The 24444-nt window shown below is 44.9% G+C and overlaps 1 protein-coding gene across 1 annotated transcript in view; it reads right to left on the reverse strand.

The window, feature by feature from the left end:
- The window catches only part of LOC137439652 (mast/stem cell growth factor receptor kita-like), a 103219-nt gene that overhangs the window by 73019 nt on the left and 5756 nt on the right, over positions 1-24444 (reverse strand). Inside the window, exons 7-10 of the mRNA XM_068135615.2 lie at positions 22853-22985; positions 16259-16366; positions 11099-11209; positions 10840-10975 (exon numbers count right to left, since the gene is read on the reverse strand). Coding sequence (XP_067991716.2) covers positions 10840-10975; positions 11099-11209; positions 16259-16366; positions 22853-22985 — 488 coding nt within the window. The remainder of the gene's footprint in view (positions 1-10839; positions 10976-11098; positions 11210-16258; positions 16367-22852; positions 22986-24444) is intronic.

Here is a 24444-nt window from a genome sequence, read left to right on the forward strand (position 1 = left end):
CTAATCTTAACTTTACCTATGGTCATCTTCTCTAGATCCCTATCATTATATCCTAACCCTCCCGGGCTAGTTTTCACTGCCATAAACCCCATAACCTAGTGCTCCTTTGCCCCCGCGTGAGAGATGGCAGAGTTGCCATCCCACCACATCGGGGCATTTCCCACTACCAATTTTGCTCGTCCAAATGCAACAAATCAAAAATTTGCCAATCATCTGCCAATCCTCACTCTGCCAATCATCAAATTTTGTTTTTCTAATTTCGGGGCCAAAACACTATCCTCATCATCATCATCACAGTCCGCTTTATCTGAGCCTTGGTGGGTGCGTCGTCACATCATTAAAACCCGGCTTCGCAAAGCCGAGCAATGAATGCGGGTTGTTTGGTGCCAGCGGCTGGATACGTCCGGCACTCGGTGCAGGGAAGGAGGTTTACCCGGGCCGAGATCCCACGCACCACCTCGGCACGGAGCCATCCAATGGCCCGATCTCGACCTGCCGGAACGCCTCAACAAAAAGGGGTCGCCATGACGACCCTTCCTATCGGGCTGCCCGCTCCGCCTAGTGGAGCACGGACGCGGCCGTTTAAAGCGAGGCCCAGCGTGGATCGCGTACGGCGGTTCTTTCGAAACCGCCGTGGTTCGGAACCCCGCTGGTCCTCGCGACACGCGAAGCTGCCCGGCGCGCACCGAGGGCCCGATTCGGCTATAAGTCGCTCTAACCGCTAACCCGGTTACCGTCGATGCTTCACCTGCATGCTCACACGCACACGCTACCCCTTTCACCCTCACCGAGCTCGGTGCTCCAACGCCACCCGTACACCCCGCGTACTTCGCTATTGCACTCGTTCTTTCGCTCATAGACTTGGTCACACACCTGACCACCGCACACCTTTGCACACTCTCGTCGTTCGCACACCTCACCAACACACCTCTTCGCGCCCCCTTCTCGGTCACCTCCTCTGTGACAATCACAGGTGCGCTCTCACTTGCACACCCAACCATGTGCCTCACGACCAATTCCAGTGTGCACTCCCACACACGCTCTACCATTCCAGGTGTGCATCCTTCCATTCCAGGTGTACATCCTCTCTCACCTGCCACAACCAACTCACGCTCCGTGTCACTCTTACCACTTTCACCACCACTCTTGACAGCGCACTCACCCTTACTCTCGACAGCGCACTCTTTCCTCATGCACCCGTCCGTTACACACCTTTCTCGCGCATCCTCTTGCGCACACTCTCCCGTTACTTCCTCCGTAACACTCACCACAGGTGTACATTCTTCCTTACTTTTGACAGCGCACTCTTCCCTCATGCACCCGTCCGTTACACACCTTTCTCGCGCATCCACTTGCGCACACTCTCCCGTTACTTCCTCCGTAACACTCCCAACAGGTGTACATTCTTCCTTACTTTTGACAGCGCACTCTTCCCTCATGCACCCGTCCGTTACACACCTTTCTCGCGCATCCTCTTGCGCACACTCTCCCGTTACTTCCTCCGTAACACTCACCACAGGTGTACACTTTCTTGTTACATCCTCTGTAACACTCCTCACTACGCGCTTCCATGTGCCCCCTCGCACACGCGCTACGACCGACTCACTCTCGACAGCACACACACTCCTCGGCGCGCACTTTTTCCTCACACACCCCAGAGTCGGACATTCTCGCACACCTCCACCTTCGCACACCGTACCTGTCGCACACTTAACCAACGGCCTCTCACGAACACCCGGATCCAAATCAACCCCCAAGCCGACTGAAGCTCCCCTCACATCATATACATTTCCTCGTATATCGCCACTCACCTTGGCACCTCGTCGTCGCACCTCTTCTGCCACCTGCAAACTCTTTATTTGGTTAGTGAGCACAGGATCGTGATGTGAGCAGGGACTTTGAGCATAATCCATTTCTCCCTGCAATTCCCGGGCTACCTCCGTCGTCTCTTCAATTTTAATTCCCAGCACATTTTCTTTATTCACCTCGATGACCGCTGGCTTTATTAAAATTCCCTCTGCTCCCTCAGCGGTCGCCGGCTGCCCCATACCCCGGGTCGCGACCTCTACACCCGTCATTGTACCCGCGCTTTCCTCCGCCTCACTCAACCAGTGCTTCTCGACCCACGTTACCTCCTCGTGCACCCCTGGGACCTGCTCGCCCACCATGCGATCCATGGTCTCCCCACATTTTTGCATGCGGTCACCCATTCTGTCCGCAATTTTGCCGATTCGCTCCATTTTGCTTCCGAGCCTCTCAAATTTCTTGTCTAACCCCTTAAAATTATTGTCTAACCCCTCTCTTAATTGCTCACTATCAGCCCTCACTTCGTCCCTCATTCTGCTTTTCATCCCTTCCATTTGGTTTCTCATCCCCCTGTTCTCTTCCCTCTCCTCATCCGCCTTGACCATGAAGGCCTGCATCTGCTGCATGAATAGGCCCCAGTTCATTGGTGCTGCGGCCGCTGCTACGGTCATGGCAAAATTTGGTGCCGCTACAACCACGTGCGCGAGGGTGCCATTTTGTGCGCCTGAAACCTCCTCAACCACATTGCCATTTTTCTCCTCCTCCCTTTCCTCCACATACATTTCCCCGAGGTCCTGGGTCGATTCTACCCCGTCTATCTCTCCCACCGGCATCCCGTCGCCTTGACCAGCCATGGCGCGATTTCAAAATTCGGGTTTTGTAAAACAAAACAAATTTCAGTAGCTCGTAATTTTGAGCGCGTTAAGCACGCTTCGGATCCGTTCCCGCTCCCGACACCAATTGTTACGGCCAATAGTACAAATGGTGTTCCAAAATTTGGCGAAATAAATTTAGTCCCAGGTCCGAATCCGACACTCCTGACACCAATTGTTACGGCCCGCGGATAAGATGTTGTGTTTGCCGAGCGGATGGCCCCGCGGTCGTACAGTTACCCCGACTAACCCGATTCCCGAACGTTGGCCGGGTTGCGCCACAGATATTCAATAGGGAAAAGACTAAGGCGACACGGATGTGAAGAAGAAGCAAACAAAAAGGTTGGAAATACGAATATAATTTATTTACTATTTACAGGCTCAAAAGTAACCAAGGAGAAGGAAGGATAATAAAATAATATACAGAAGAATTAGAGACACAGTGCAAATTCCTTATACAAGCTTAATTAAATCCCCAGGGACAAAACAAACAGAACAAACTCACGTACACAAAAGGATGGAAAGGCAGGAGGTGGATGGCTGGAGGGAGAGAAAGGTCCAAGGGGGTCCTGCAGCACGATCGGCGCATTTAGCAGCCGCCGTTCCTTCGCGGCCCTGCTCAAAACCGCCGTCCAGGCCCCAAGCGGCTGTTGTTGCTGCTGTGGTCGCCGCTGCTGCTGCTGTTGTCTGCTGCTGCGGCGGTGGACATCGCGCGCTTTTCCAGGACTACAACAGGCTTCTTGCTGTTAACTACTGCTCAGTCCAACCTTGGCGAGCAAGGCGACGAATAGCAGGCTTTGTGCTTTCCGGGATGTCCTCTCCTTGGATGTTCTCTATGTTCTCTTTCTTGGTCCAACCACTCTTCCTCTCTCTTGGTCCAATCACTCCTCACCACCGACCACCCTTGCTTCTTGCGCGCGCGCCTTTATAGCGCCTCCGGCGATCAAGCCGCCGGCCTTCAGGACACGCCCATCGGTGTGCTCACCTCGGCCCTGGTTGGTCGCGCGACCCTCTGGCTCCGCCCTTGATGACGACGGGCGGGCACGCCCCTCTTCCCCGACCCGAGCACATGTTCAATGGTGGTTTTGGAGGGGATGTAATTGGCAATCGAGGCTTGGCAATGATGAAAGGGGGGATGTGAAAGGAAGGGGATCTACTCTTATTTAATGCAGTGCAATGGAGTGTCATCTTAATGGAAGACAAGACCTTACCCTAATACACATAATAAAGATATAACTATCAACAAGGGGGAAATCTATGATTGGCTGACGTGTATGCTTTATGGACTAATTATGGGACGCCCTTTGACCTTTTTACATAACGGAGGTATTTACAAGGAATCATTACATTTTACAGAGGGTGATATTTACAACAATTTACTATACAATACAACACAATAAAAAAAACACAATGCTCATATCCGCAACAATATATATATATATATATACAATCGCAATATTTTACAGACATCCGGACGACAGACACCGGGACATCACGACTCATCTTATAAGTTAATCTCTTCGAGAATTGAGGTGAGATGACCTAAAAGAAGCCTTTTCCACACAGGGTTTAATGACATCTTACTTAAGAAAGGAGAATCCAGTTTATTGTCATCCGGATATGTAACTCGGAATAGAAACAACCAATTGCATTTATTATTCAGTGCTTTGCTAAACTCCAGAGGCGTTTCGGAAGCCAGACTTGGGGTTGATCCATTGTCCGAATAATTGGCAACTGTACAACTCTTTTCAGGGACCGGATTCAAACGGAACTTTCGTCTTTGCAGTGGATGATATCTGTAATTCTGGCTCTGTTTTCTCTCAAGAAGACCGATATTGTGATATCACCATATTGACGTTGTTGATTGACCGATATACCTGTAGTTGTGATAGCAGAAAGCTCACGACAACATCGGCAGGAGAGCATCAGTGAGCGAAACTCTCTTCCCACACATTTGGGTTGACGACCAAACTACAACACAGAATGCTTTGTCTCATTTCCTGTTTTCTGCCCTGGACATTCGCAAGCTATATTTGCTTTATTAACCCTGAGGGAGTCCTCAACACGCGTGATGGAGAACTCAACATCATAAGGGCATTATTAGACGAGTCCGAGCCCGTGATGGATCCAATCCAGGTCAGACAGTCAAATGGCAAACATGTTGCCAACTGGGCTAGATCCAACTACCTTTTGGGATCATAAAGCTGAATTGATAAGCCACATTTCCTCAAGGAACAACTATCAGGAAGTTTTTGTTTTCCTGACTGGAAAAGAAATGATCCCAAAAGAAGCTCTTGTCGCCAGCTATGCAAACTGATGATATATCTTAAGTGCTGTTGGCCCTTTATACTTGCAGCTTGAGGCTCAGTAAAGAATGGACCAGATGATGAGGGCATCAAGTTCTCCCTTCAAGTATAATATAGGGAATTGCTTCCAGTGCACAGACGACATTGAGGAGTCATCAGAACTCAGAATAACATATACCCAAGAGGATGAAACGTGCACGAGAGAAGTGCTTCACCACTTCAAGCTGGTGTGAGTTCCACTTCCTCATTTGGTGCTGGTTTGTGTGTTGTACAGGGAGGACCACAAAATTGTTCCAAGTTTCGATTCTTTAAGCATTTCTGTTTTTTGTGGTCAAACCTCTGAGTTGTGGTCAAATATTTCTCACCTCTGAGTTGTGTTACCTGGGTTCGAATATCGGCCCAGCTATCAAATGTGATCAGAAATTTGAGTGCCTCTTGGGAAGGGAGTTTAAGGTTATCCCGCACCATTTGTCACTAACCAATTGCATCCGAGAAGGAGCCGGAAAAAGGTTTTTCCCCCCAAGAAAAGAAACAAAATTTGTCCAAATGTGTCAACTGAATCCGAAGCCAATTGCTAGGGGGAGTCATCATCATCAGGTTGATCTGATCGGACATACTATATGCAAGGGGGAGTGATTCAATGCTATCCGGGATGGAGCTTCCGTGTGTGCGGATAATGCTATTTTGCGGTTTCTATGAAGGACAGGGAGGTTAAATCAGTGGGAAAGTGCACCGTGAAGAACCGTTATCTATTTGTCGACAAAGGACAAATGCATGTAGCATATGGGATTTTAATCTGGGTAACTTGCATGTGACATCAACTCCCTGAAGTCAGTCCAAGGTCCACAGTCCAATCACAGAGCAGTGGATCTGTCACTCAAATCTCACATCAAGCCTTGCCTACAAGCCAATGACCGGGATACCTATTTCAATGGGAAATTGAACAGAACTCGGAAGAGAGCATACCTCCTCAGGGTTGAACCGTTTACGGTTTGTATCCACTGATAGACCGAATCTGGATCCGGTCTGAACCAAAATCGAATCGGCTTGTTCTTGTTACCTACCCAACTCATCCACCAAGTTTTGTCATAATCCTTCCACAAACTTTTGAAATATCATGATATGTATATTTTGGCCCTATCCTGTTTATTATAGATATCATGTTTAAAAAATAAATAATTCTTGTGTTCGGATCCGGATCTTCACCAAAATTGAATCAATTCACAATTGTCCAAATTGAATCAAATCAATTGAATCAAAACACACCTTATCGCACACACAACCTGTCCACCAAGTTTCATCCAAATTCGTCCATAAATTTTTGAAACATCCTGCTCACAGCCAGGCAGATACACAGACAAACAGTCAAATACTCGTTGATGGAGGTAAATATAGTTTGGAGGCCTGTACCTAGACAGGCCAAAAGCACTGCAATTCCAAGAAAGGTGATCACTTTTCTGGACCTTTGTAGACTTGGCGAGCACCTCTGCTGCCAGGTGGTGTTGCTGTGAGCCTCTGCCAGCATTGCCCCAGTATCAGCACTTCAATGAAGCAAAGCCGAGGGCATATTTTCTCTATTTTAATGATTTGGACTTGACTGACTTGAATCTTGCGGTGTTCCCCAGCTTTGGGGTCAGGATCCCCTGATGAGAAACAACTGCTTAGTTTTGCATTAAGGATTGCTTACAGGTTAACCCAATAAAATATTTCATAGGGTTCGAGGCAGGACCAGGCAAGAATCTCAACTTTTGATTTTTTGGGATGTACATTGTTCATCAGCTCCTTATTCATCTTCTTCTTCTTTCATATGCAGCACCTGGCTGCAGGTATCATTATTTGCTGGGGGCGCAGCTGTTCACCGTGTCCCTTTGTAGGTTAGAGCAGGAATTTGTAATTTGTTCAGGGTGCTGGCAATAGCTCGCTTACGCTTCACAAAGAACACCATGAGACCTTTATCGTCCGACTACTAATGCCACCAGATAGGCCACCCAGTCTGAGGTACATCCAAGGAACAGCACACAAATTAACTCCTCGCTCTAGGGTGAAACACCAGGGTGACAGTTTATAGTTGGGCCGAGATTCAAACCCAGGCTAGACAGCTTCGAGGCGACAAGGTTATACCTCTGAGTTATCCTGCCAGCTGCTTGTTAGCTCCTCATCTTTTAGACATTGCATCCTGAAGTTGATTGGTCACATAACTGACTAGATCTCTTTCTTCAGAAAATACATTGAACGGTCGGAACATTTTGCTTAGGCCTGAAATATATTCATCTGCATGAAGCACATTTGTATAACTCTGACAAAGTCTGAAGAACAGGAAGGGCAACACGACTCATCAGGGCTGGATAACATAAATGTAGAGCTATACAAATGGAGTACTGTATACAAGTATCAATATATAAACCCGAAATAGCTTAATAAACGAGATATGAAAAGAAGAACAAGCGTTACGCCTCGGTCCCCCGTCGGTGAAGTGATACGAGTTGACCAAGTGGAAGACGCAAGGCGGCCATCTTGGATTTTGACGTGGCGACCCAATTTTCAATAGCGTTCTTCCTTATGCCTGGATACACCCACACACCAGATTAGAAGATGGTACTTCGCTTATTTTTCAAGATATTCCGCTCATACATGGCGGCGGCCATCTTGGATTTTGACGTGGCGACCCAGTTTTCAATAAACCAGAAATAGCTTAATAAACGAGATATGAAAAGAAGAAAACCTTATTGAGCAATAGAGATGTGGTCTAATAATCAAACTACCAGAGAAAAGGGAAATAACGGAATGTGGAAAGTGAAGAGGAGTGTCCCAGCTGTTAGAGTGAGGGAGCATAATACATTGCCAGCAAAGTGCTTTGCAAGATAATACTGAATATAATGCAAAAGGGTGTTGACAGTATCATAAGAAATGAACCAGCTGGATTTGGAGAAACAGAAAATGTGGGGATCAGATCTTCACATAAGGAACAATAAAGGAATGAGAACGACACACGATAGAGCGCAAACCTCCGCCAGGCTGAACAGTTTATGTTTTGTAGCGCACCGTTAGGCCAGATCTGGATCCGGACCTGATCCGAAATTAAATCGGCTTGTTCTTGTCACCTACCCAACTCATTCACCAAGTTTCGTCCGAATCCGTCCACGACTTTTTAAAATACTGTGCTTGGATATCGTCTTTGGCCCTATCTCTCGATGGCGAAGAATCAATTGAAAAATTAAATAATTCCCATATCTGAATCTGGATTCGATTCTTCACCAAAATCGAATCAGTTTGTCCTTGGCAGCCACCCAACCTGTCCACCAGGTTTCGTCCGAATCCGTCCACAACGTTTTGAGATATCCTGTTCAGACAGACAGACAAACAGACAGACAAACAGACAGGGTTGATAACGTAACCTCCGTCCACATTCAATGGCAGAGGTAACAATGCAATGAATGGAATGCAAACCTTTACCGATCATCCACTGTCTTTGAAACGGCATTTGAATAGAGGGGCAATGTGGAATATACTGAGACTATGAAGTACCAGATACATTTCTACGGATGATGAAGAGTACCTACAATGGATACAAGTGCTTGTCATTTCCAATAATAAGTTGTCATTCGAATTTGAAATCACTGCAGTGGTCAGACAATCTCTATTGGACAATCTGGCAGGTTATCTCTATTGCTGTTTTTAGTGGTGTTGGACTGGATGTTGTGGTAAACAATTGAGCATGAGAGAAGGAACAGGATACCTTGGATATGAACCAATTTGTTTGTTAAAAAAATTTTTGGTACACAAGATCGAGGCTCGTGTAAGACCTAACATTAATGACAAAAAAAAGCGGACACATAATACATAAAAAAGGGAGTGGAAGACAAGATGGGGGGAGAGAGGGAAGCACACAAACACAACATTTGAGAGCAGGGACATCGGGAGATCTGTGGGAGGGAGAGGGCTTTGGGGGAAGCGGCGTGGGAAGGGGGGTGGGGGTGGGAGAGGTATAAAACAAAAACACATGGACACTGCAAGGACTTCCAGGAAAGAAGTCGGTATTTCAGAAAAGTGGATCTGGGGTGAATTAACGGGGGTAGAAAAGATCAAGGTTTTGGATGGGGGAAGATAAGAGATGGTGGTGAAGAGCTGTTTTAAAGACCTGGAGGGAGGAGTGGGATTGAAAAGAGTGAGGGAGTTTGTTCCAGAGGTGGGGGAAAAGAGGAATGAAGGCGTGAAGGTGAGCAGAGAGTGTTGATTTTAGCAGTTTAACCAGAAGAGGGTTGCAGGCAGATCTTGTGCGACCTGTAGGAATATTTGGGGGACAGAGCACAGAGAGAGATGGGGGAGCAAGGCCGGAGAGGAGTCGGTAGAAGACAGAAAGACCACCAACCTGCCTGCGGTGAGTAAGTGAAAGGCCCTCGGAGTTAGCTTCATCGCAGGAGATTCCAATGATTCTGAAAGCTTTGGTTTCAACAGCGTGAAGCCGAGCTAGGTGTGAGGCAGGAACACCGGCCCAGAGGAGAGACGCTGTATGTAGCTCGAGGAACCAGAGGAATAGAGGGGAAAGAAAGACAATAGCTAGAGGAACTCTGGTTTGCAGATGACATCTGTTTGATGTCGCATTCCTTACATAGCATGCAGAAGAGAGCAGATAGGCTGCAGGTGTACATGGTGCAAGTGGGGCTGAAGGTTAACATAGCCAAAGCACAAAAGCATTAACATACATGCCACACACACCAACAACATCACCATGGACAACTATCGGAGACGACTCTTCACGGTGGTTGTACCCCAAATCTTCCCCATTATTCCCTGCTGCCTGGATTCGTCAGGGCAGTGCGGTCATGGTCTGAGTGTCCATCAGTCCCCATGGACCGGCCCTTTCCCTCTTGTCTCTCTCCAACTCTGTCATGGCCCTGACTTCGTGAAGGCAACGGTACACCATCCGGGATGTGGGGGATCTCTGGGTCGCTCCTGCGAGATCGATCGGCTGTCTCCATGCTGCGGGCTTGTTCGAGAGAACTGTCCAGGGCTGTACAACAACGACGACAACAACACCATGTGCAACAATTCCCCAATCAGAGAGGTTGATAAGTTCCCATATCTGGGGACCACGGTCACCATAACAGGAGGGGAAGACGCAGAAGTACTAAAACGGATACAAAAAGGCAAGGGATGCATTCATGAGACTGAAGGATATTTGGAAGCCAAATAAGTACAACACCAAAACTAAGCTGAGGATCTATGACAGCAACGTGAAGTCAGTCCTATTGGGATGTGAATCTAGGAAAATCACCTCACAAATAACAAACTGCAGTCTCTCATCTCCATGAGCCTGAAGAAAATCTTGAGAATCTTCTGGCCTGACATCGCTCATAAGACAAAGGTCGAAAGGAGGAAGTATGGAGGCAAAACATCGTAGAAGAGATTAAAATGAGGAGGTGGACATGGAATGGTCATGTGTTACGTATGAAGAATCAAGACATACGGAAAAGACACCAGACGGGAAGAGAAGGGTTGGATGGCCAAGAGAGACCTTGCCAAGTACTGTCAATAAGGAATTAAGAAAAGAATGAAGGTCATCTGGAAGAAATATCGGAAGGTGGACCCAATACAGCCAAAAGTGGCGACAGTTGGTAAGAAGCTCCCGATGCCAGGCAGCATTATTGGATAATAAGCAAGCATATTGCACAAAGATCACAACCAACCTTGGGGTTTTATTAATAGAAAATGTCTGCCTAATAACTACTACTGGATATAATGAGGGCCATTCTTAGTTTTGCTATCAGGATTCTTCTCGACAAGGTACTCACTGAATACCTAAGTCTTGCGTGCAAGGTGTACAATGTGAGCAAAGTAACTTCAGGGAGACTCACCGGGCAGCACCAGTGTTGTGGTACTCATGCAATGGACCACATGGTTTTGAACGAAGCCAGAAATGTGACCGCTTGCTTCGCAGAAAACTGAGAAGATCTCCGTAGCAGCAATACTCGGTGACCACGAGGAGCGGGTCTGCATGCACAGTCAGCGCACGTTTGCACATCAACAATTGCAACGATGCAAATTCCTTGGACTTCAATTATTTGTGGCACAGCACCATGGCCAGCCGAGTTCGCTTGAAATTGCTTGGCATACCACGTTCGGTACAGGCACCCAGCAGGTTCACTATGTTCAGGTGGCCGCCAAGATGGCTGAGGATTTTAAGCTCCGACAGCAAGGCCTCTTTCTCCGTCGCACGGGCATTCGCTGGCGACACACACAAGGATATAATTCAACATTATCAGCCGCTGACCACTGATGCAATTACATCAGGTTTCATCCCAAAAGACTAAAGTCACATATAATGTAAATATGCGGTTTGATCTTTGCCGTTTCAAACTCTACCTGAGTTCCTCTACAGCTGCAAAACATTCACGAGTCATGCATACATGCTATATATATATTGTCCTGCAATTCCCCTTGATGAAGACCAGGAAATCACGGATAGCAAATCGAGCGTTAATGGAGGTGGTGTTCAATAGCGGCAGAAGCATGTGGGCATAGAAGAAAGAAGAAGAAGAAGCTTCTTTCTACCCCCGATCATCGGAGCATTTACCTATGCAGACCTACCTGAATCTATATATTACTACCCCAAAATTCATAACAATATATATATATATATGGCATGTTTTACACAGTCAACTTTGGATCAGTTGCTCAGCTTTAGTGCCAAGTAATTTAATTTATATTCAACATCGTCACCGACTCTACTTTTCAGCGTCACGTGACCAGGAGAAGTTACTTGTACATCCCTAGCAGGATTAGCAGTGACATATTAATTCTCTCGCTGCGTCTATCTCTTTGTGTCTGCCTCCAGTGGGGATGAAGCAAGAGATGATGAGTTGTGAATTTTCAATACTCGTACTCGGGTGATCAGATTTTTCTCCGTTGTCAAATATTAATTTTGCAGCTATTTTTTTCTTCCAATTATATCAAAGGATTTTACGAGAAAACAAGAAAGAGCAAACAGATTGCAGACCCTCACCAGGAGTTGTTTTGTGTGGCAAATAAATGAAAGGATGTACTAAATGAAAGATCGTTTGTTGCTCATGAAAGGTGTAAATGGTCTAGTTGTAAATGTGTAAAGGTCAAATGGTCTGAAGGTTGAAAGGTCTGAATAGGTCTAAATGGGTCTAAAGGGTCGAAATGGTCTCAAGTATCTAAAGGGTCTTAAAAAGTCGAATGGATCTAAAGGGTGTCTTTTAAGGTCTAAAAGGTCGGAATAGACTAAAAGGGTCTAAAGAGTCTTAAAATGTCTAAAAGGGTCTAAAAGGGTCTAAAGGTCAAAGCAGTCTATAGGGTATTAAAAGGTGTAAAGGGATAAAGATCTAAAATGGTCTAATGCATAGAAAAGAGTTTAAGGGTCCTTGGGGTGTAAGGGTCCTAAAGGGTGTAACGAGGTTTATGAGGTTTTATGAGCTTAAGGGGGTCTATAGGGTGTTCATGGTCTTAGGGTTTTAAAGGGTCTTAGTGGTCGATTGGGTCTAATGGGATCTACAATGTCTTAAGTGCCTTAGGGGTCTCAAAGGTCTACAAAGGCCTTAAGTGTCTAAACCCCAAGTCATCTAAAAGAATCTTGGGAGTCTTAAAGGGTCTTAGGAGTCTTAAAAGGTCTTCGGGGTATTCAGGGTCTTATGGGTCTCAACGGGTCTAAAGGTATATATTGGTCAAATGGAATTAATACACATATTCACACTCTGTGCGGACAGACAGACAGACAGACAAATGAACCCAAATGCAACAGCCTCTCCTCTAGCGAGGGTAACCTCTAACCTCTAGCGAGGTAGGGTAGTAACCAGTAGGCCATTTTACCCATCACCACAATATGATGTACTTCACATCTATGTACCATTCCAATTCTTACCATTAACTTAATCTTACTAAACATTCAAACAGATTTAACCAACTTCCTGCGTCACAATGAGAAACTGTAGGCATGGAGTAATTTGTCCATGGTATTGGTACACAATAAACTGCCGCACTGGTGCTTCACTGGAAGGACGTTGCATCACAAAAATGCACCGTCCCTCGTATGGACGTTAAGCTGGGTGTCCCGTACTGCTAGTACATTAGTTGGTGGACCTTAAAGATCCCACAGTGTCTTTCAAGAAGAGTGGGCAACTTATTACCAGATCAGTTGTTTTTCGATTCAAGGTGTTTTGGATATCTGAACCACCTACTTTGACAAGGTGTGGCACAGGGGTCTGCTCCACAAGCTTCAGTCATATGGTGTATCTGGAGTGATGCATTCAATCATCTCAGCTGTCCTTACAAATCGCAAGATGAAGGTGGTACCTGAGGGTCAATCTTCTCCTCCTTGCTCCATAAATTCTGGTGTTCCACAGGTTTTTGTCCTTGGTCCCACATTGTTCCTTGTTCATATCAATTATCTTCCTGATAATGTTCTGTCTCAGCTAGCCATGTATGCTGATGATTCCTCACTCTTCTGTACATCTGCTGATTCACTCAATGCCACTCGTAAAGAGGTCGGAGTTTCTCTGGACAATGATTTGGAGAATGTGTGGAAATTATTGGCTGGTAACCTTCAATGCAAAGAAAACTAGAACGTCACTCAGTAGAGAGCATACCTCCACCTGGTTGGCCATATCACTCAATGGTGAAGAATCACTTAAAACATTCTACTAGCCGGATCCGGATCTTCACCAAAATTGAATCGATTCTTCCTTGTCACACACACAACCTGTCCAACAAGTTTCGACCAAATCCATCCATACCCTTTTGAGATATCCTGTTATGTATCGTTTTTGGCCCAATCTCCCAATGGTTAAGAATCACTTATAAATTAAATAATTCTCAAAACCGGATCCGAATCCGGATCTTCACCAAAATCGAATCATTTCGTCCTTGTCACATACGCTACATCTCTGCCAAACTTCGTCCGAATCCGTCCACAACCTTTTGAGATATTTTGTTCACAAACGGACAGACAGACAGACAGACAGACAGACACACGGACAGACAGACAGGGGTGAAAACATAGCCTCCACCCACCTTTGGTGGCGGAGGTAACTAGAAGGCATCTAAAAATGCATAGCCGGTCCACGTCCTCTTTGTATTCGGACTTCTTCTGTTTGCTAAACATGGCGAAAACAGCAAAAAAAAAAAAGCAAAACAATTGTCGATATTAGGAGACCTTAACCTTTTGACCACAAAACTGCTTGACCAGACAACTTTTTTGAACACTTTTAACTTTTTTTGACCACCTTTTGACCTTTCACTCCTTCATTCCTCTTTTCTTCCGCCTCTGGAACAAACTCCCTCACTCTCATCAATCCCACTCCTCCCTCCAGGTCGTTAAAACAGCTGTCCGCCACCATCTCTTGTCTTCCCCCATCCAAAACCTTGATCTCTTCTACCCCCGTTAATTCAAATCCTGGAAGTTCTAAGTGTCCATATGTTTTATACCTCCCCCCTCCCACCCCTGCCTTCCCATGCCTCCTCCCCCTAAGCCCTCTCCCTCCCACAGATCTTCTGTTGTCCCTGTTCTCTGCTGTTGTGCTTGTGTGCTTCCCCCTCCCTCCCCATCTTATCTCCCGCTCCCTTTATTGTATGTTTTGTGTGTCCATTTTTTTTTTTGTGATTGATGTTAGCTCTTACACGAGCCTCGATCTTGTATACAAAAAAAGCAATAGTATAGGCTTCTGTGACCCAATATGCAAACGCTGCTCAAATTTCAAGTCAATCAGATGAAAATTGACAATTTTATGCAACTTTGACCTTTGACCTTTTGATCTACAAAAAACAGTCGGCTTCTAGCTTTGACCTTTTGTTTAAAAAAAACACCACAATTGTCTTCCAGCTTTTGATTGGTGAACTAATCAGTGACCCAATGTGCAAATCCTTAAAATTTCAGGGCAATTGGATGAAAATTAATGATTGTATGTGATGCTGATCATCATCTCCATATTCTCATAATATAGCTTTGTTTGAAAATTTGATGACAAAAGCTGAAATGATAAAAATTTATGGCCTGGATAGACAGACAGACAGACGCACAGACGTAGACGTGATTGTAAAACCCGTCTTCCCTCAGTGCAGAGGATGGGCTAACCAAATTGTTGTCCATTTCCTGCTTTAGAAACAGGTGTTTCCCTTCTGTAAACATTGGGTCTTCAACCTTGCCAGAATCATCTGAACTTAATCTTCATGGTCTTGACCTCTACAATTCTGGTATTGCTTGACCTCCACAAAGTTGAGAAAACTACAATTCTGGTATTGCTAAGAGTGCTTCCAAACAAGTTGGTTGTCTTTATCGAGTGCAGAGGTATTTACCCTCCTGAGGCCATTTTGTACCTGTATAAGGCAACTATACGTCCCCTCATGGAGAACTGTTGCCACATTTGGGCTGGAGCACCAGCCTGTCACTTATTTTTTACTTGATATGCTCCAGAAACGCATTGTCAACCTGGTTGGTGTGGAGATGGGTTCACCTCTTCAACCACTCTCTCACCGTAAGTCGATTGCCACCACCTCTCTTGTGAATGTATTTTGGTAATTCTATGTCAGTGTCTTGGATGTTTTGTTCTTCCCTTTCTCTTCCTCTGACTTGTTTTGATTTAACCTTAAAAAAAGCTTTCATGGAGCCTCTGACCTCGAGTGACTTTTGCCTTGTTTGAAGTGATTTCCATTTGAAAAACCCCTGAACGAAACACACATTTCTGCCCAAATCACCTTCAGTTGAACGTCAGGACTGGCTGGCCAGTTCATGAAAACCCAGTCGACCCCACAAGAATGTGGAAGTGATTGGGGTCGTTAAAGAGGTAGGATAGTAGGATACTCAATTGTCAGCTAATTATATTTCATTTATAAATTCATCAATGCGTGTGCAGCCCCTCGGATGGACGTTAACCCGGATGGTCTGTCTACTAACATTAGCTGGTGGACGTCAAAAATGCCATGTGGCCTTCGGGAAGAGTCAACGAGCGATTGGCAGCACAGAATGCTTATCGGATGGGATTAAACAACAAATTTGGCCCTCTAGTTTCATAATTGCTTGGAGCACGGTTTGTGCCGCTGATGTGGTGCCCACTGCAAGTTTCAGCATGAATTTGAAAACTCACCTATTCTTCACGGAAGACACCATGGGATTTTAAACATCCAACAAGTGATGCCAACAGACGCACTTTATATCGCCTACCTGAAAAGCACCTATCCGACAGATTATAGTCACTGCGGGAATCAAACCCAAACTTTCACCGTCTCGACCAATAGAGTCAGTGCAAATCAGCCACTCACATTTGAGCATCTTCACGGCAACCCTGCCAAAGTGGTCTCCGGTTTGCAGTCCCCCCATCAGTTTGGCGACAACAACATGGCCAAATTCTCCTGCTCCAATTGTGCGACCTGGAAAAACAAAACACCATCACACCTGTCTTCCTGCACGGCCACACCGATACGGCAGCTCTTGACGCACTGTAACATCTTCCCTGAGCTGCACCCCCGAATAAACACTTGAAGAACTGTACAAGAGAAGTTTACTCAAAGGTGATCACAACATAATGAGCACTTCATGAAAGGATTAGCCTTTCTTTGAAAGTTTTTCCCAAGTCTTTCCTCGAAAAAAGCAGAATTACTCATCGCCAACGAGGCCTTTGTTCTAGCTCAATGGAGTACTGCTCCCATTGGTTGTAATCTTCATTTACTGCAGGTTTCAGAAGGTGGAAGAGTCATCCAAGGACTCAAAAGTATCCACCTGTATTGCGGTAAAGGATCACGTTTCAAGGACCGAGTTGGTCTATGAAATGTTCTCTCTTTACGTGCCTCCCCCATTCCTCGTGCGCAGAATACGCTTCGCAGTAGAGGATGATCTCCTTCTCCTCTACATTCCAATGATTCTTCACCATTGAGAGAAAGGTGAAAACCGATATATAGCATGACATCTCAAAAGGTTATGGACAGATTCGGACGAAAGTTGGTGGACAGGTTGGGTGTGTGACAAGGACGAATCGATTCGATTTTAGTGAAGATCCAAATCCGGATCCGGATACGAGAACTTTTAAAGTGATTCTTCACCATTGATGGGGTCTTTTACTTTCACCATACCACTTCACCACCACTTCACCCTTCACCATAAGTGAGAGATGGGGTCAAAAAAGATATATAGCACAATATTTCAAAAAATTTGTGTTACAATTATGACAAGACTTGGTGGATGAGTTGGTTAGATGATAAGGCCAAGCCGATTCGATTTAGGTTCATTTCCGGATCCAGATCTGGCCTATAAGTGGGATACATAAACTATTCAGCCTGGCAGAGGTATGCACTCTACTGAGTGCCGATGTAGTTATTTTCGGCACACATTCCGGCTTCTCAGTGGGGCTGAACAGACCTAGGTCTCAGCCTAGGAGGAGTTTGTATCACTTTATTGATGTTGCACCAAGATTTCCAATATCTGAGGGACATTTGTAGTTCCAGCCAGCCAGATCATGGCTTTACCCTAAGGTGCCCCTGGGTGCATATCAGGGGCTCTCCCCTACAGGCTGACATTCCCACCTCACATTTGCCTTTCCTAGATTCTGTAGAACTTATACGTTTTCAACATTGTTGGAATCTACCATGATGAGCCTGAAGCACAAGACCTGTTGCTTTCATATAGCAGACAAGTCAGTGGTCTGTCCTCTAGTCTTGCTCGATATGCTCTCTCTCTGACCCTCCCGAGCATTTCCAGGATAGACGCACTCCTTCAGTAACCCCCTCCTGGTGACACTTCCAGAATCCAAGGTTATCACCCATCTCCACTCCTTTGTTCCTCTTTCCTGCCATTTGTGAATCCGCCTTCCAGAGGTTGTTATATCCCTCTCTTCCCTCCAGGGCTTCTAGCAAGTGGTGCATGACCATCCCATGTCATCCTCCATCGCCACCCACCATAGTTTCTACCCTGCTTAACCTCTCACTTGCACGGTACTGTTTCCTCCCCTCCTCTCTCCTCATTTCCCCTTCATTCATTCCCTTGCTAAGACCAAAATAATTATTACACCAAAATATATCTAAAAACGTAAAGGACATTTCCTCTTTCATACCCCGATTCCATAAAAATCTCAAGTGCACTTGCCTTCTACTAAATGTGGTCAAGCCAGCTCTTCATGATTGTTACCTGGGCACAGTAGCGGACTGGGTCATAAAACCGGCCCGGGCATCCTTCACCTAGGTCGGCCCATTATTCATTTATATGTTGCTTATCGGAGGAAATAGACGAAATGTTTGAAAAAAAAAAATCCACTAAAAATTAAATTTATTTTCAGTAACACAAGCACATGTCATGTCTAAGAGAGTGGGTGCCTGCGCAGTTCGCTGCTTCTGGCAGGCACACCATCAATGATATCCTCAGTGTCAAGTTTGGCCAGGTTCCCTTTTTCCACAGACATCAACATGAACACCTCAAGATGTTCTTGTGTCATTGTACTTCTCAGACGGCTTTTGATTCTCTTCAAAGCAGAGAAAGACCGTTCACATGCCACTTGTGACACAGGCAGCGTTAGCAGCAGCTTGTTGGCAAACCCAACGCTCTTGTAGACATCAGTGAAGAGGTTCAACTTGAAGAGCACCTTGTAGCAGCAGAGAGGACAGGCTTTACATGACTTACATGTACTTGGCAGAGTCTTCCTGTCCTGTTCAGACTCACTGTCCTCCTGCACTGTATAAGCATCTGCTACTGATTGTTTCAGTGTTGACCATTGTTCTCCAAGGCTTTGCAGTTCTTTTCGTAGCTGTTCCGCAGTGACACCATCATCAAATCTCAGCAAATGTTTGTGCAGCTCTTCCATAGCTCCCGAAGGCACTTGATCAAAGTTCCTTGGGTGAAGAAGTGAGAGATCAGCATACAATGTTGATGTTGCTGATCTGTCAAACCGCTGCACAATGCTGCTCACAATAGTGTCCACTATTCGGTTGTACACTTCAATGCGATACTTCTTTACTGGGTCAGAAGCTGATGTAGCCGCATCTATGGACAGTTCGCCATCAATGCGTTTGTGCCGTCTTTGCCGTTTTATAGGAAGGGACTCTTCCATAACAAGATTTACATCCATTTCATCCAGCTGGTCATTAGCCAATTGAACAAAATTTGCAGCTGCATCATGACAAGCTTGGAAGTCATCCCGTAGCATCTGCATATTCTCTAGCAATTCATCCACCATCCGGTGCACAGTCAGCAGATCCAATTGCACAGTTTGTAGATACTTGGAGAGCGCTGTAGTGCGGGAGAATACTTGCAGATATACTTGTGCAGTCAGAATTGTTTCAAACTGCAGGAGACTGGCAATGTATCCCTTCACCTTGGCCTTAACAGCTGCTTGGATCTGGTCAGCAACAAGTATGGCATTACGAGTGGTGATAACTTCCATGAAAAGCGCTCCAGTTGGATTGTTGAATGAACCAAAAACCTTCTTCAAGGCGGCATCCTTTGACCACCATCTGGTTTCTCCGATAGTTCCCATTCGTTTCACAGTAGTGGAGTGTCGTCTCCAGATGTTCATTCGTTGATAAGATTCCCGAAAGAATACTGCAATATCATTCAGTAGTGAGAACAGTGATGCGCTAGTCACCACAACACTTGCAGCTTCGGTCACAACGAGATTTAACACATGTGCGTGGCACCAAACATGGATCTGCATTGGAGCTTCCTTTCATAGCAGAGTACTGAAGCCTTTGTAGCGCCCCTGCATGTTTGCTGCACCATCAGTTGAGTTTCCAACACAGGTCTTGAGGTCAAGATTCAGTCCTAACAAGACTTCAGAAACAAGTTGCACAAAAGCTTCGCCAGTAGATTCCTCACATTTCACCACACTCACTAATCTTTCTTGGATAGTGCCAGTGCTGTCAACATATCTAAGAACAACAGAGCACTGGTCTTGTGTGAGATGTCTTGAGTGGTATCAATTTCCACAGCAAACATGTGTTACTTCTTCAGAAATCCACTGACGTATCTTATCCCGGATAACTGTGATAACAGAATTCACTGTAGTTTTAGACAGCAAAGTTACCAAGGAGCCTCGACCTCGTGAACTCTTTGCCTTCTCATGTTGCTTCTTGCTGTTCTGGACAACGTGAGAGAGATGATCGGCTGTGCAGGAATCATACTTCCGAAGTAGTTTTACAACTTCCAGAAATGTACCATGGTCGATCTCCTCATTGTCAAGTGTGTATGCTGCTTCTTCATTACTTCCTCTGTAGCTCAGTCCCCTCTTACCAATGAGTTTGACCACATCCACAACTCTTTCCATCACTTGCCGTCTCTTTCTAACTTCATCATGATGGCTACGTGCGAGCAGGTGAGAAACGCTGGACTGTTGTCGATCTACCAGGTATGCTGTAGAGCATCTCAAATGAAAAGAAGAGCGTTCATGTTCTTCAACACGTGTATGTACATGTCGCCAGTCAGTCATTCCCTCGATGAACGTGGACCAGTCTGAGGTGCTGGAAAACGCCAAGCACACTGAACAGTGAAGAGAATGATTGTCCTTGTTGTATGACAACCACCATCTGTTTGTACCATCTTTTCGCATGAAACACCTCTTGACCACTCGGTTGTCAGTTTTTTGATTAGGGTGGTAATTCCAAAACAGCAAACAATCTTCATCTCTACATGGTTTCATAAAGTAGTTAATCGAGGGGTATCACTCCTCTGCAAGTGTAGCAGCTGCAGCAGGTACATCTCTCTCAGCTGACCGTACCTGTTCGTGTTAACCAATTTGCACCAATTCTGCAGATTCAGCTGCCAATTGGTCATCCACTGATTCAGCTGCCAATTGATCATCTACCAATTCAGCTGCTGATGGTCCAGCTACCGATTCAGTATCCTTATCCCCGTGTTCACTGACTTCACCAGGCCCAGTATTAGTACTCTTGAACAGATCCAAAAGGTTTCTGCACTTTGAAGCACTATCTGACAGTTTCTTTTTCTTTCGATCACGTTCCTTCTCAGCACCTCCTTTTCTCCTCTTCTGGTTTGCTTTATCCATTGTTGGTTACAGATGCAGATGCTGAAAAAAAAATAATTTAGCATCGTAAGTCAGTTCGCGACATTGTTATCAATACTAGATCAGTCGTCAGTAAACCTATCTAAACTTACTTGGCCTATCGGCTCAAAATCCTGTTTACTGTTGACTTGGTAGTTTTTACAATGAAGGAAACACGTATCGGGAGTACATACGACATAGCGATTGTGAACGTAACAGCTCTGAGGCGTCTTTCGCTTCGCATCGCAGTGACAGTGAGCACCAACATGGCGGCTGTAAGACTAAAATCTGGCTTAAAACCCCTCACCTCACAGCCCACAGCCTTCAACCAGACATATTAACGCGCTCATCCCCCTTCATTCCCGTTCTTCAAAGCAAAGCGATAAAAATTGTTGTGTCGTCATTATATATGCACGGTACCCGCCCAAAGGGCGGGGCTTCAATTAGGAGGCGCGATTTATATAAACATCCGTTAAATATCACATACAAATCATCAAAATCTAAACAGTATTTTTAGAATTTGAATAAAAAAACCACATCACTGTTCATATCGGTAAATATTATTCCATCGTATTTCAAATCGTGATTAGTGATATAAACTGTTCGCTTTTCTTTAGGAAAAAAAATGGAATGATTTTGTACGGTACCTCTTCTTCAGCTTAGAACTTCAGGATACACGACATTGCTGATAAAAGTTCCTTTTCTCTCTTTGAAGTTCTTGGCAAACATTTTTATATTGTCACTGCTGCCAACGCGACGCCATGGCATTATTCATAACATTCATTCATTCATCTAATGACCATTAAACATTATTCTTACGCTCATTAAACGTTCATTAAACGATTACGAAAATAAAAACGAAAACCATTACGAAATTACGTTCACACCGTCACATCAAACACTACCGTGAACACAAAAGTCACAAACATCGTCACAAACGTTACGTTACGTATTTCAAACCGTGAACACATCGAATATTGGAGAGCCCATTGCCGTTTTCCGTGACAATTTTTTTTTCAGCAGTTTTTTTTATCCAGCCCAGCGGCCCATTTTTTACCCAGCGGTCCCAGCCCACCGGGCATTGCCCAAATGCCCTATGGCCAGTCCGCCCATGCCTGGGCAATCCACTCCTCGCCCTCCAATCTCTTACAAGGTGTGTACATATTCCAAGCACGAATATAAAAAATCTCGTTTTCATTTCTCTTTCCTCCTTAGCCTGCCTTTCTTCTCCCACAAACATTTTAACGGGGACTGAATTTGCCCTCCCACCACCTCCTCCTTTTAGTGTATTATAATTGTATATTTTGCATATATGAAGTCGAGGCCTGTGGAAGAGGAAGAACACAGAACGGACCAGAAAATAACAGAAGGAGAACATAGTGGAATGTTGGGAAACACACCAACAGTAAGGAAGAGAGACACAGCACAGGGACACTTGGAGGAAGAATGTGATCAAAGGGAGGGGAAGAAGAAAGACATAGGTGGTGGAACAAGCTGCATCTAAACTCATGAAGAAGAGGAAGAGGAAACCTGCAATTAAATAAAAATGGAAGTAGAAAGAGCATGAGGGAGAGGTGAGAAAATCCAATAACTAAGAAGGAAGAGGTGGGCTAGGGATGGTTAATGAGTGCAGAAAAGAGGATGAGCGTGACCTTAAAACTAATAATATCAACGAAAATGTCCAAAACTTTGATGAGTGAGAGAAATAACAAAAGACAATTGTAGGACCATCGGCCACCCATTAGTGCTGCATGTGACAACAGGTAGAATCTTTTATTGAACAGTCACCTGAACGACAGATGGAAAGTACAAAGCACCGACAGGAACAGACAGGTCACAAGTAAAACCTTAGTCGGCACTCCAGATGACACACCAAATGCAAGCTGTTCCCGGTTCAGTTCCCACTTGTTGCTGTAGGGGAGCAGGGCCGGGTTGATGTAGCTGTATCGCTCGCCGTCTGACCTTTCCACGTCCACAATCCTCCAACGAACCTCAAATTGGGGTCGCTGGAAAAAAGGGGAAAAATTCAAGTCATTGTTAATTGTACCACCCTCAAAGACAGAACTCGGTGTTGGACATTGAAAGATTGCAGTCCATCGATACCCGGTACTGCCCAGCTGGGTGATGTTTTCTGGGCGAGAGTTTCGGGACGTGTTGGACATTGAAAAACTATATGGAGTTATTGGCCTCATGTTTGTTACCTTTTGCCTGCAGGCCAGTGGCAGCATTGCCTGGTGCTACATCCCAATATAAACTTTATAGCAGCCTTTGGTGGCCTCAATGGGCATTCATGGTTAACATATAGAAGATTAAAACCTTGCACAGATTCTGAAGTGCATACACCCAAAATTTGGGGCCTCTAGGTGCTAATAATAATTCTAGGGCCGTGAAAGAATTACGTACAAACACACAAAAGCACAAACAAACACACAAAAGCACAAACAAACACACAAACAAACACGTGGACATGTTGACTACTAAACAAAACTTCAAACATTACTCTAACTGTTCTATACTCAACGACAAAGTTGTGTTCGCTTGTTGTATTCAATAAATAAAGATGGGTACCAATTTAAGGGACTCCGACACTGCTTCATATCATCATTCAATAAATAAAGATGGGTACCAATTTAAGGGACTCCGACACTGCTTCATATCATCATTCAATAAATAAAGATGGGTACCAATTTAAGGGACTCCGACACTGCTTCATATCATCATTCAATAAATAAAGATGGGTACCAATTTAAGGGACTCCGACACTGCTTCATATCATCATTCAATAAATAAAGATGGGTACCAATTTAAGGGACTCCGACACTGCTTCATATCATCATTCAATAAATAAAGATGGGTACCAATTTAAGGGACTCCGACACTGCTTCATATCATCATTCAATAAATAAAGATGGGTACCAATTTAAGGGACTCCTACACTGCTTCATATAATCATTCAATAAATAAAGATGGGTACCAATTTAAGGGACTCCGACACTGCTTCATATCATCATTCAATAAATAAAGATGGGTACCAATTTAAGGGACTCCTACACTGCTTCATATAATCATTCAATAAATAAAGATGGGTACCAATTTAAGGGACTCCGACACTGCTTCATATCATCATTCAATAAATAAAGATGGGTACCAATTTAAGGGACTCCGACACTGCTTCATATCATCATTCAATAAATAAAGATGGGTACCAATTTAAGGGACTCCTACACTGCTTCATATAATCATTCAATAAATAAAGATGGGTACCAATTTAAGGGACTCCTACACTGCTTCATATCATCATTCAATAAATAAAGATGGGTACCAATTTAAGGGACTCCGACACTGCTTCATATCATCATTCAATAAATAAAGATGGGTACCAATTTAAGGGACTCCGACACTGCTTCATATCATCATTCAATAAATAAAGATGGGTACCAATTTAAGGGACTCCGACACTGCTTC

The sequence above is a fragment of the Myxine glutinosa genome, chromosome 14, assembly GCF_964187855.1.
Source record: "Myxine glutinosa chromosome 14, kmMyxGlut1.1, whole genome shotgun sequence".
Lineage (NCBI taxonomy): Eukaryota > Metazoa > Chordata > Myxini > Myxiniformes > Myxinidae > Myxine > Myxine glutinosa.